This window comes from Drosophila sechellia, chromosome X, assembly GCF_004382195.2.
Source record: "Drosophila sechellia strain sech25 chromosome X, ASM438219v1, whole genome shotgun sequence".
NCBI lineage: Eukaryota > Metazoa > Arthropoda > Insecta > Diptera > Drosophilidae > Drosophila > Drosophila sechellia.
The window spans coordinates 21,211,143-21,224,927 of record NC_045954.1 but is presented as its reverse complement, the minus strand read 5'-3'; the positions used below and the strand labels follow the sequence as shown (position 1 = coordinate 21,224,927).

Sequence of the window (13,785 nt, the reverse complement as noted above, 5' to 3'; positions counted from 1 at the left end):
TGGCACTCGAATGTATTCATTATGTCCGCTTTTGGTGGAGAATGCAGTTTTAGATATTGATTCTGGGTCCATTTCTATTTGGTGAAATCCCTTTGCCAAATTAATAGAAAAATATTGACATTTTCTTAATTTACCAAGGATTTTGTCCATGTTTGGTATTGGATATTTGTAAGGGATAGTTATTTCATTGAGTATTCTTTAATCAGTTACTACTCTTTATTTAATTATTCAAGAAGCATCAGTTTTTTTGGTATTTCCTAGGTAGGACTGTTGTATAGCGATTTACTTTCCTTAATTAATCCCTGATTAAGCATTTCCTGTACTTGGTTTACGACTTCAATTTGGTACTGTTTTGAATAAATTGGGGAGTTATGTGTTGCATTTAGTAAGTGTTTATTGGTATTTGTAAATGTTAATTTGTCTCCTTCTTTATATTGAAGATTTTAAATTTCATTTAATGAACCTTTCAACTTTCCTCCTGATTTTGGTCATCTAATCGAAACAGTGAAAAATCTATTTTTTATATTAAATCCTGCCCTGAGTTTTTAATTGGTTCTCGTCTCTTGAATATAAAATTTTTGTATTCTTTCCGGTTCTGAAGTAATTAGCTTGTATGTTTTCTCAAGGAAGGTAACTGTGTTATTTTTGTAGATTATAAATGTTTGATATTCTAATATGAAGTCATTTTTGAAATTTATTTTGTGATATTGTGTACATAGATTCGGCTATTAGTATTTCTAAGCTATTTTTAAATAATAATAACGTTAAGGCAATGCAAAACAAGAATTTTTTACATAGTGCCAATTGATCCTTAGGAATCTTCAGAGTATACAATTAAATAAAAATGTAATATGTCTAAATAATCAGCGTTAAAATTAAATCTACATCGTTTGAATGAGAGAAGTTTTTATCACTTCAGATAATATATACAAACTATTTATACGAAAACCACCATCTCAGTGACAATGTTTATTTCAACATTGCCGTGACCAGGATTCGAGATCCTGAGTGTCCACGGACACAACGTAGGGTCCTAACCACTAGACGGGTCCTAACTACAACTGGTTGTTGGACGCGGCCAGCCAGAATCCAAATCTAAGGCACAGTGCTGCAGAAGGACACACAATAATTGCACTATAATAAGTATATGACCAAGCACCAGATGACGCCATCCAATTATTTCGTTACGCAGCACTATTTGGTTGCTATCGTTCAATCAGTCTATCGATATCAACAATAAGCACATGCGAACAGGCAGCCTAATAACGTTGAAATAAGGTAAGTTTGTAACTGAAACTCGTCAGTTAAATGGTTGATTAAAGTCATAGTAGTTTTATTAGCTTGAAGACAACAATTGGGAAGCATGAACAACTTTAAGACCATCAAAATTGTCTCCGATTCAACCGGAAAAGAAGAGACAAAAGCCCCCAAACGAAGTGTCGGTGGAAAATCTAAGACACTCAGCGATCTTGATGTTAAAACAGTCAAGATCGAAAAAATGGTACCTGATGTAGCATATCCATGCACTTTGGGCCAGACAAAAACATCGACTGGCACTGCGGCTGATGTATCCAGTAAGAGTGGACGCGACAGGTCCAGGAAGAGCCAGCATGGTGCCAGAAGCATAAGTGCTCACCCACAGCTCGAGTCGGTTGCTGCAGATGGGCTGGGAGCCGGTGGATCCAAGGCATCTAAGAAACAGGAAAAGGCGAGCGCGGCCATCAAAAGTTTTGTACAGAGCGATGAGATGCAGGGGCTCATCAAGTGCATCGCCAACGAGCGGATTCGCTGCAACTTCCTGCTGACCGCCTATCAGCTGCCCGACATGAGCTTCACCCTCAACACGCCCATGGATACGCTACGCAATAGGTTCGAGAAGCGCCTCCAGCAGCGTCGCGACCGAGGATATGCCAATTCAACCTCCTCGGCTTCATCCCCAGCCAGTTGCAGCCAGAAATTACCCGCCAAGGGAGTTGCGAAGGCCAAAAACCCGTAGTATTATCATCTTTAGTATATAAGCATAAAATGAAATAAAAGATTTCGTAGTTAAGCTATTTGTAAGAAGCAATAGATTAAAGAACAGTTCCCTTCAATATTATTCAAGACAACTTAAAATTCGTTTTGCTGGTACTTAGATTTGTTTACGAAATCGTTTCCATTACTTGCTTGGTAATCACAGATTGGACAATTGCAAACTTTGAATTGCTATGATTTTCTGCGCACTGTGCTGAAACCAGTCGCTTGGCAGCGGTTTCATCGCCCGATGTAGCCGTGATCGTCTAGTGGTTAGGACCCCACGTTGTGAGCGTGGTAACTCTGGTTCAATGCCTGGTTTGTAGTTTCAGTGAGATTCCTCGTATTGAATAATTTCTTTTAAGTGAGTTGGTATAAATTACAAGTTGGATTCTTAGCAGCTATTAAAGCTTACATAGACCCAAGCCAAAAGAACTGGGATAGCAAGATCGAGTACAGGGAAGTCGTATAGAATTGTCGTCGTCAAATTGTCTATGTTGTGTAAAGTGTAGCGTACTTGTAGGGATCATCTTTTATGTTAACTGGTCATTGCAGTGGTTCCCATTGTATGGGGAAAGCGGACAAAAATACTTCTAGTTGAGGTAGACACTTAAAACAAAATTTTCTTATTTTTGTAGCAAAATTATATAAAAAAAATCACCCGGATTGGACCACTATCTCATATAGCTGTCATATGAACGATCAGTTTGAAATTAAGTATGGTATGTTAGTATGGAAAACTTTTTTGTTTTCAATTATTTTGCAACGAAAACTTGGAATCGTAGCAAATTTAATGTTTGCTTGTGTATATTGGAGTCACCTGCATAATGCGCATGTTAAAATAGGGGTTTCTTATATGCTTATAAACGCTGAGATCTCGGGAAGTATTTATGTCTAGTTTGTGCAAAATAATTCAATTTATTACACCCTTACATGTATTGATTTCAGTCCCAAATTTCACTGAAGGATCACTATTATCAGCCGGTCAATATAGCCGAAATTTTTTCGAAAGATTAGATGAACGAAATGTTCAGAGTTAGAAATACTTAGAAATATTGTCTGTTTCCATTGGCATATCATTCTTTAAGATTTCAGCATTGCGAAATATGCATAGATTTTCAAACTTATTCGTCTTTTTTTAATGACATATGACAAGATTTTGAATTTCACATTTTCGATTTTGGACAAAACAAACATTTATGTATATAAAGCGTATTAACTCAACAACAGATATCAGACATAAGAATTCATATATACATCATTCTCTTTATTAGTTTTCAAATTGCAATACAAAACTTCAGACAGATCCTATTAGGATTCCGCCCTGACATATACATGTAAGATTGTTTATTATTATTAATTTAATTATTAGTTTAATTCTAAATGCGGTAATTATATAAAGTATTCTTAGTTTGTGACCGAACGACTGCTGCTGAGAACTCGACTGACTGCTACGCTGACTTCCACCCAACTCCACTGCTGCCTTGCGATCGTTCCTTCGATGACTGATTGTCGATAACTTCGATTTCCGACAATCATGTTGCTGCTCAACAGCGCTGCCAACCGGGTTGTTGCCAGCCTTCAGCCTTACTCCATGTTACATTCGGCCCTCCTGATCATCATCATCCGACCCGGATGACAATAGGTCTGCATTTTCGGCTATGTACTTCCACAACTTCATGTTGTCACAGCTGGTGGATGTGACATTGGGTCCTTCGACGTTTGCTGCTTTTTTAACGTCATATCTGCCATTGTCTTTGACTCCTGTGACTTCGTATGGACCTAAATACCCGCTTGCCATCTTGCGGCCAGCTACAAATTGGGTCCTTTTAATTGCAACCAGATCACCTGCTTTGTATTTGTATTCAGCTCGGCGCTTTTTGTCGTAATTGCGCTTGTAGTCCTTCTGCGCCTGCTCGATGTTGCGTTTTACCAGCTGTCTCATCTCATAGCGGTCCTCGTTGAATTGACAGACCACTTCTTCTTGGAGCAGTTCCAGTAACCGATCCTCAACTCGGGTGTACATCTTGGTGCCAAACATGACCTCAAATGGTGACAGCTTCAGTGATGAATGCACGTGACAGTTGATCGCCTTTTGTACCTCAGGCACATATTTGTACCACTTCGACGGTTCGTCTGAAGACAGCTTTGATATTATTGCCAAAATTAAACGATTTACTCGTTCTATCTGGCCGTTGCCTCTGGCCACTCCAGTAGTTGTGCAGACGTGTTCCACGTTATGGCTGCTCATAAATTGTTCGAACGCACCACTCGTAAAGGCCGTTCCTTTGTCGCTAACAATTCGCTTAGGGAAACCAAAAATGTTTGACCAGTCGGTCAGCCTCTTGACCACTTCTTCCTGTCCGGTTGATTTGGTTGGGAATAACCAGACAAACTTTGAAAACGCATCGACTGTTGCCAGAATGTATTTATACTGTTTGGCCGATGAATCCATTGGCCCCAAATGATCGATGTGTAGTGTGTGCAACGGTGCGTCTCCTTTATCTATGCAATTTAGATATCCCTCCTGCTTTCCCAACTTTTTGCTGTGGATGATACATTTTATACAGTTAGAAATTAGCTTTTTTACCTTGTATTCCAAATGAGGAATAAAAAATTGCTGCTGTATGCTATGCATCGTCTTTTGCAACGACAAATGGCCCACTTCATGTGCGCTTTGAATCACCTCCCTCTCCATTAGTGCAGGGACAACCAGTAGTTCATTGCCATTGACCATACTATACAACAGGCCACCTTTTAGCTTGTAGGGTTGGAATAGACGATCTTTTAGAATTTCCAGGATTGCTCTAATTGAATCATCGTTCTGCTGCGACTTTTTAATACGTGCTGTCAACTCGGATGTTATCATCATGCATGCTTGGGGATGGCGGCTTAAAAAATCAACGTGTCTCATTCTTTCTCCTGCACGATGTTCGGGTTGAAAATTAAAATCCTGCATATAGAGAATCCATGGGCCAACTTCTCTTGGGACATCTGCTTTTTTTGTTGTCTGTTTAAATGCGACACAGTCCGTGACGAGCTTGAAAGGGACTCCCAATAAATAGTGTCTGAACTTTTTCAGAGCTAAGTATGCGGCTTTTACTTCAAGGTAGTAACTATGACGATTTGATTCGGCTTTTGTAGTTTTTCTGCTCCAAAAGCAGACTGGGTGAAAACTGCCTTCGAACTTCTGCAATAAAACGGCTCCTAACCCGTCCTTAGAGGCATCTGTATGAAGTTCGGTTTCTGCTTCTCGTGAGTAGATCCTCAATACTGGTTCGTTTACCAGAATCTCTTTCAGCTTATTCACCGACTGCTGCTCTACTGGTCCAATGTTGAAAATGGCATCTTTTTTTAATAGGTCCGTCAGTGGTCTCGCAATTTGGGCGTATCCAGGTATGAATTTTCTGAAGAATCCTGTGAGACCCAGAAATCCTTGAACGGCTTTTACATTCTGAGGTGTTCCAAAGGAATTCACTGCTGATGTTTTCTCTTTTCCAGGGCATATTTGTCCACCTTCGATAATATGTCCCAGGAAATGAATTCGCCTCTGCATAAAGTTGCACTTCTTCCATTTTATTTTTAGACCAAATTCTGCAGCTCTCTTAAGTACCATTTCCGTCTTTTCCATGCATTCTTCTGGGGTAGCGGCATATACAATTATGTCATCCATATATAGCTGCTTCTTTACAGCTATAGCTTCTTCTTCAGATAGTCGGGTGTGTCCATGGCGAAAGGGTTTAATCACGCCATCAGGAATAATTTTGAGTTCGACTGGACATTGCTTTATCTGCTTGGGTGGTGTTTCGTATGTTCTCTCTATCATGCGTTCAACGTCTTCTCGGTATTGTGGTGCAACTGTAAAAGAAGATTCTTCACAAATATTAAACATTTGGGAATACTCAACCGCTTGTTTTTTATCTGCTTCCAGGTCAAGAAAAGTATAGCCTTCTGCACTACAAATAAGACGAAACTTGCTGATAAAATCGTGTCCCACTATTCCATCGCAACTGAATTTAGAATCGTGGACGACTAAAACGTTGTGGCTTGCTTCCACCTGGTCGGTCTTGATTAATGCTCTGAAGCATCCAATCGGCTGTGTTGAGGCATTTCCCAAACCTCGCAATACTGTTGCAGTGCGGTTTAAATCAACATCTTTCATCTTCTTGAATATAGCTTCTTTAATTATGGTCACATCTGATCCTGTGTCCACCAGACAGTTGATGATAATCCCATTTATGATTACTGGCTTTGTTCGTGCACTATCAACGTGAATGCGCATGCTGTTTACTTTTTCCGGACACTTGCTTGAGATATGGCCCTCTTGATTACAGCTGAAACATTTGGTAGGAAGTGTACAATCCTTTCGTTTGTGTTCCCTCGAACCACAGTTGAAGCAGTGATCTGCTTTTACACCTTGTGTAATTTGCTTTGGTTTTGGTTGAATATTCGGCTTGTCAACAATATTCAGACTCTCGTAGATTTCGAATTCTTGCTTTAATTCCTTAAGAGTTTTACAACGGAGCATAGCACCCTTATACTCCTTTTTAATGTCGAGGCCGTTTACGATATGAGTTATCAAAGCAACTGTTTCAACTTCACCTAAGGCTGCTATTTTCTTCATTTGTAACAAATAGTCGTGTAGAGTCTCCTCCCTCTTCTTCTTCCTGTCTTGCAACTTTTTGTGAATAACGGCGCTATTATAGCTGCCTGAAAATTCTTCAATTAGTAACTCTTTGAGTTCAGTGTATCCACTGACACATTCAGATTCTAAGAAAAGTTCTGCTGATCCAATCATCTTACTTCTGGCTTGAACATATTTTTGTTTCTCCGAAAGTTCATATGCCTCGGCATTTTTCTCAAAAATTTCAAACCATTTTTTAATAGGAATTGATTTGCCATCACAGTCACTTACAACTTTTTCAAATTTTTCTGCAGCGATAATTACTTGCCCCTCTTGTTTAGATTTTGCCAACATGCTCTGGGTTAGAGTATTCATCATTTGTTCAAATTTCTCTTCGACTTTAGCACTAGCGTCTTTATTCTGCTTCTTTGCCTCTGCTTCTCCTACAGGCGCCAACTTTTGATCTTCTTCGTTCATTTTTTCTTTTCTGCTTTCGTCCTCGCTTTCGTTCTCTAGAATTGCTTGTATTTGGTCGGTGTTAAGTTTTTTATTTGTAGGTGGTGTACGTGTGAACATTCCGCGACAAGGCACTAACACCAGCAAACAACGACAATGTTCTAACGGCGCGACGGTAGTCGATTTTGCAGACGGCGCCACCGGTTAAAAGACAAATTTTGATTTTCGTTAGAAACGAATTTCACCACCTTTGCAATTTAATTGTTTTAAATTCCACAACAGCAAAACGACTTGAGTCTGTATGAGTTCAACCGATTTTTTCAACTTTCAATGCAGTAGACGTAGCCATAACTTTACAACTTTAAAGACTAAATCCACGCACACGACAATTTCAACTTTATCAGTTCTCTCTAGCAGCTTTCCCGACTTTTACCGACTTGTGTTCAAACAAAATCTGTACAACTGATTTTTCCAACTTTAAATGCAATAGATATAGCCACAACTTTACAACTTTTAAAGACTATACCCACGCACACAACAATGTCTTTTTTCTTTAAACAACTGCACCTTCATATAACCGATTTAGGACTGGACGAGCCCCCATGTAAGATTGTTTATTATTATTAATTTAATTATTAGTTTAATTCTAAATGCGGTAATTATATAAAGTATTCTTAGTTTGTGACCGAACGACTGCTGCTGAGAACTCGACTGACTGCTACGCTGACTTCCACCCAACTCCACTGCTGCCTTGCGATCGTTCCTTCGATGACTGATTGTCGATAACTTCGATTTCCGACAATCATGTTGCTGCTCAACAGCGCTGCCAACCGGGTTGTTGCCAGCCTTCAGCCTTACTCCATGTTACATACATATACATACCTATTTTTTATCGATAGATTGATCTTACATTTCACGTACACAGTAAATATTTATTAAAGCTCTATGGAAATAATGTTTTGGGGCAAGGGAGGGACTCATAATGTCTAAACAGAACACCCAGAATTAAGTAAATTATTGCCACGTAGGCCCCAACTTATCACATATAACTGGTCTAACTATTAAAAAAATTGCATTAGGGTACTAATTTATATGCATATGTCGGCTATAAACAAACGTTTCATTACTTATAAACAAATTTATTCCACCCACGATAATAGTAAGTTTCAAACTTCATTTTAACGCTAGCATTTTTAAATATTAACGCAGCTAAATTATTAGAAATAAAATTTTTCTGGGAAATCCTTTGCCTTTTAAATTTCTAATTATTATTATCTGCCTAATTATTTCAAATGACGTCCAATATTTGATAAAATAATAAAAAGTAGTACACCGAAATCAGTTTACAAAACAAAAAAAAATGATTTGTCTAGTTGTATATAACAGCAGAACAATATAATTTGGTTTGCTAAGCTTTCTTAATGGTCATTTTAATTTCTTAATTACTCTAATTTAGTTTTGATGCAACTGTAATTTTGAACACACTAAAAAGTCCGGAATAATAACGATTATTCGATTAAAAAATGGAATTTGAATTTAGTCGTTTTTGGTTTCAAAATCGGAGCATGACTGAGTCGTTTAAGTTCTTGTCTCCTCATAGCCACAATGAATATAGCCGGTTTCGAGAGTGCCACCGACAGCAGGGGATTTGCTTGGCAGATCCTTCCTGCCATCCTGCTGCTGCTGATCCTTGTGCACGCCATTGCTGCCATTCGACTCGCTGCTGTCAAGGATTCGTTCGAAAACGGTCTCGAAACGGCAGCGACTCAGCGAAAAGCGAGCCACATTCACGCAGACATCGCGAAGGATGGCGAAGAGTTCAGAGAGAAGGGGGGCATCGCCCAGGCTGCCAGGCGAACGGATCCTGACGAGGAACCGCAAGCTGTGGGCATAGTGCTGCAAGTCCCGGGCTCCCGGCAATCGTTGACTCAAGTTTCTTGAAAGAATAGCCTGTTGGGCGGGGCCGCAGAAGCAGGTCACGGAGTAGTAACCACCATGTTCTGATTTCAATCGCTGCGGACTATCGCTGGCGATGACCTGTCCCGCCCTAAGCACCGCCACCCTTTGGCACAGATGCTCGATCTCCGAAACGGAATGAGAGGTCAGCACCACCGCTCTGCGGGCCAGCAGCAGCTGCTCGATGGTGGCATACACCATGTCCCTGGTCACGGGATCCATGTCGCTCGTTGGTTCATCCATCAGGACGGTGGGCGTGCATCCGCAACAGGTCACAGCCACAGTTAGCTTGCGCCTATTGCCGCCACTCAGGTTCCGCACCTGGAATTATTCTCAGTTAGCACAAAAATATGGTGGCTGTTTTTGGCTTTTAAAACAGAAAAAGAATTGAGGGAGCAGGAAATGACTGCAACCTTACAAGAAAGGATGCGGAAAGCCTAAGAAGGGATATCCCTTTGCTGATGATATTGTGTACATAGATTCGGCTATTAGTATTTCTAAGCTATTTTTAAATAATAATAACGTTAAGGCAATGCAAAACAAGAATTTTTTACATAGTGCCAATTGATCATTAGCAATCTTTAGAATATACAATTAAATAAAAATGTAAGCTGTCTAAAAAATCAGCGTTAAAATTAAATCTACATCGTTTGAATGAATGACACAAACTATTTGTTTATTTCAACATTGCCGTGACCAGGATTCGAGATCCTGAGTGTCCACGGACACAACGTAGGGTCCTAACCACTTGACGGGTCCTAACTACAACTTGTTGTTATTTTTAAATAATAATAACGTTAAGGCAATGCAAAACAAGAATTTTTTACATAGTGCCAATTGATCATTAGCAATCTTCAGAGTATACAATTAAATAAAAATGTAAGCTGTCTAAAAAATCAGCGTTAAAATTAAATCTACATCGTTTGAATGAATGACACAAACTATTTGTTTATTTCAACATTGCCGTGACCAGGATTCGAGATCCTGAGTGTCCACGGACACAACGTAGGGTCCTAACCACTTGACGGGTCCTAACTACAACTTGTTGTTGGACGCGGCCAGCCAGAATCCAAATCTAAGGCACAGTGCTGCCGAAGGACACACAATAATTGCACTATAATAAGTATATGACCGAGCACCAGATGACGCCATCCAATTATTTCGTTACGCAGCACTATTTGGTTGCTATCGTTCGATCAGTCTATCGATATCAACAATAAGCACATGCGAACAGGCAGCCTAATAACGTTGAAATAAGGTAAGTTTGTAAATGAAACTCGTCAGTTAAATGGTTGATTAAAGTCATAGTAGTTTTATTAGCTTGAAGACAACAATTGGGAAGCATGAACAACTTTAAGACCATCAAAATTGTCTCCGATTCAACCGGAAAAGAAGAGACAAAAGCCCCCAAACGAAGTGTCGGTGGAAAATCTAAGACACTCAGCGATCTTGATGTTAAAACAGTCAAGATCGAAAAAATGGTACCTGATGTAGCATATCCATGCACTTTGGGCCAGACAAAAACATCGACTGGCACTGCGTCTGATGTATCCAGTAAGAGTGGACGCGACAGGTCCAGGAAGAGCCAGCATGGTGCCAGAAGCATAAGTGCTCACCCACAGCTCGAGTCGGTTGCTGCAGATGGGCTGGGAGCCGGTGGATCCAAGGCATCTAAGAAACAGGAAAAGGCGAGCGCGGCCATCAAAAGTTTTGTACAGAGCGATGAGATGCAGGGGCTCATTAAGCGCATCGCCAACGAGCGGATTCGCTGCAACTTCCTGCTGACCGCCTATCAGCTGCCCGACATGAGCTTCACCCTCAACACGCCCATGGATACGCTACGCAATAGCTTCGAGAAGCGCCTCCAGCAGCGTCGCGACCGAGGATATGCCAATTCAACCTCCTCGGCTTCATCCCCAGCCAGTTGCAGCCAGAAATTACCCGCCAAGGGAGTTGCGAAGGCCAAAAACCCGTAGTATTATCATCTTTAGTATATAAGCATAAAATGAAATAAAAGATTTCGTAGTTAAGCTATTTGTAAGAAGCAATAGATTAAAGAACAGTTCCCTTCAATATTATTCAAGACAACTTAAAATTCGTTTTGCTGGTACTTAGATTTGTTTACGAAATCGTTTCCATTACTTGCTTGGTAATCACAGATTGGACAATTGCAAACTTTGAATTGCTATGATTTTCTGCGCACTGTGCTGAAACCAGTCGCTTGGCAGCGGTTTCATCGCCCGATGTAGCCGTGATCGTCTAGTGGTTAGGACCCCACGTTGTGAGCGTGGTAACTCTGGTTCAAAGCCTGGTTTGTAGTTTCAGTGAGATTCCTCGTATTGAATAATTTCTTTTAAGTGAGTTGGTATAAATTACAAGTTGGATTCTTAGCAGCTATTAAAGCTTACATAGACCCAAGCCAAAAGAACTGGGATAGCAAGATCGAGTACAGGGAAGTCGTATAGAATTGTCGTCGTCAAATTGTCTATGTTGTGTAAAGTGTAGCGTACTTGTAGGGATCATCTTTTATGTTAACTGGTCATTGCAGTGGTTCCCATTGTATGGGGAAAGCGGACAAAAATACTTCTAGTTGAGGTAGACACTTAAAACAAAATTTTCTTATTTTTGTAGCAAAATTATATAAAAAAAATCACCCGGATTGGACCACTATCTCATATAGCTGTCATATGAACGATCAGTTTGAAATTAAGTATGGTATGTTAGTATGGAAAACTTTTTTGTTTTCAATTATTTTGCAACGAAAACTTGGAATCGTAGCAAATTTAATGTTTGCTTGTGTATATTGGAGTCACCTGCATAATGCGCATGTTAAAATAGGGGTTTCTTATATGCTTATAAACGCTGAGATCTCGGGAAGTATTTATGTCTAGTTTGTGCAAAATAATTCAATTTATTACACCCTTACATGTATTGATTTCAGTCCCAAATTTCACTGAAGGATCACTATTATCAGCCGGTCAATATAGCCGAAATTTTTTCGAAAGATTAGATGAACGAAATGTTCAGAGTTAGAAATACTTAGAAATATTGTCTGTTTCCATTGGCATATCATTCTTTAAGATTTCAGCATTGCGAAATATGCATAGATTTTCAAACTTATTCGTCTTTTTTTAATGACATATGACAAGATTTTGAATTTCACATTTTCGATTTTGGACAAAACAAACATTTATGTATATAAAGCGTATTAACTCAACAACAGATATCAGACATAAGAATTCATATATACATCATTCTCTTTATTAGTTTTCAAATTGCAATACAAAACTTCAGACAGATCCTATTAGGATTCCGCCCTGACATATACATATACATACCTATTTTTTATCGATAGATTGATCTTACATTTCACGTACACAGTAAATATTTATTAAAGCTCTATGGAAATAATGTTTTGGGGCAAGGGAGGGACTCATAATGTCTAAACAGAACACCCAGAATTAAGTAAATTATTGCCACGTAGGCCCCAACTTATCACATATAACTGGTCTAACTATTAAAAAAATTGCATTAGGGTACTAATTTATATGCATATGTCGGCTATAAACAAACGTTTCATTACTTATAAACAAATTTATTCCACCCACGATAATAGTAAGTTTCAAACTTCATTTTAACGCTAGCATTTTTAAATATTAACGCAGCTAAATTATTAGAAATAAAATTTTTCTGGGAAATCCTTTGCCTTTTAAATTTCTAATTATTATTATCTGCCTAATTATTTCACGTCCAATATTTGATAAAATAATAAAAAGTAGTACACCGAAATCAGTTTACAAAACAAAAAAATGATTTGTCTAGTTGAATATAACAGCAGAACAATATAATTTGGTTTGCTAAGCTTTCTTAATGGTCATTTTAATTTCTTAATTACTCTAATTTAGTTTTGATGCAACTGTAATTTTGAACACACTAAAAAGTCCGGAATAATAACGATTATTCGATTAAAAAATGGAATTTGAATTTAGTCGTTTTTGGTTTCAAAATCGGAGCATGACTGAGTCGTTTAAGTTCTTGTCTCCTCATAGCCACAATGAATATAGCCGGTTTCGAGAGTGCCACCGACAGCAGGGGATTTGCTTGGCAGATCCTTCCTGCCATCCTGCTGCTGCTGATCCTTGTGCACGCCATTGCTGCCATTCGACTCGCTGCTGTCAAGGATTCGTTCGAAAACGGTCTCGAAACGGCAGCGACTCAGCGAAAAGCGAGCCACATTCACGCAGACATCGCGAAGGATGGCGAAGAGTTCAGAGAGAAGGGGGGCATCGCCCAGGCTGCCAGGCGAACGGATCCTGACGAGGAACCGCAAGCTGTGGGCATAGTGCTGCAAGTCCCGGGCTCCCGGCAATCGTTGACTCAAGTTTCTTGAAAGAATAGCCTGTTGGGCGGGGCCGCAGAAGCAGGTCACGGAGTAGTAACCACCATGTTCTGATTTCAATCGCTGCGGACTATCGCTGGCGATGACCTGGCCCGCCCTAAGCACCGCCACCCTTTGGCACAGATGCTCGATCTCCGAAACGGAATGAGAGGTCAGCACCACCGCTCTGCGGGCCAGCAGCAGCTGCTCGATGGTGGCATACACCATGTCCCTGGTCACGGGATCCATGTCGCTCGTTGGTTCATCCATCAGGACGGTGGGCGTGCATCCGCAACAGGTCACAGCCACAGTTAGCTTGCGCCTATTGCCGCCACTCAGGTTCCGCACCTGGAATTAT

The 13,785-nt window shown here is 39.9% G+C and overlaps 3 protein-coding genes across 5 annotated transcripts in view; 2 read left to right on the top strand and 1 right to left on the bottom strand.

Moving 5' to 3' along the window:
- The first annotated feature begins 1,189 nt into the window (after positions 1-1,189).
- Positions 1,190-2,108, top strand: LOC116802230. 2 transcript variants are annotated; one of them, XM_032726027.1, is made up of 2 exons: positions 1,190-1,278; positions 1,332-2,108. In XM_032726027.1, exon 2 carries the CDS (start codon positions 1,364-1,366, stop codon positions 1,994-1,996), a length of 633 nt encoding a protein of 210 aa, XP_032581918.1. In that variant the 5' UTR covers positions 1,190-1,278; positions 1,332-1,363; the 3' UTR covers positions 1,997-2,108. The 2 variants fall into 2 exon arrangements, with proteins under 2 accessions (XP_032581918.1, XP_032581919.1); XM_032726028.1 differs by having other exon boundaries at positions 1,198-1,278; positions 1,341-2,108.
- An 8,133-nt stretch (positions 2,109-10,241) lies between these two features.
- On the top strand, positions 10,242-11,137 carry LOC116802231. Of its 2 annotated transcripts, none has more exons than XM_032726030.1 (2): positions 10,242-10,307; positions 10,370-11,137. In XM_032726030.1, exon 2 carries the CDS (start codon positions 10,393-10,395, stop codon positions 11,023-11,025), a length of 633 nt encoding a protein of 210 aa, XP_032581921.1. In that variant the 5' UTR covers positions 10,242-10,307; positions 10,370-10,392; the 3' UTR covers positions 11,026-11,137. The 2 variants fall into 2 exon arrangements, with proteins under 2 accessions (XP_032581921.1, XP_032581920.1); XM_032726029.1 differs by having other exon boundaries at positions 10,249-10,307; positions 10,361-11,137.
- A 1,760-nt stretch (positions 11,138-12,897) lies between these two features.
- LOC6615197 (ATP-binding cassette sub-family A member 13) overlaps positions 12,898-13,785 on the bottom strand; it is a 42,746-nt gene continuing 41,858 nt past the window's right edge. Inside the window, exon 16 of the mRNA XM_032725995.1 lies at positions 12,898-13,775. Coding sequence (XP_032581886.1) covers positions 13,077-13,775 — 699 coding nt within the window. The 3' untranslated portion in view covers positions 12,898-13,076. The remainder of the gene's footprint in view (positions 13,776-13,785) is intronic.

Excerpts from the sequence above, each read along its gene's own strand:
- LOC116802230 (XM_032726027.1), top strand. The coding sequence starts at position 1,364 with ATGAACAACTTTAAGACCATCAAAATTGTCTCCGATTCAACCGGAAAA.
- LOC116802231 (XM_032726030.1), top strand. The coding sequence starts at position 10,393 with ATGAACAACTTTAAGACCATCAAAATTGTCTCCGATTCAACCGGAAAA.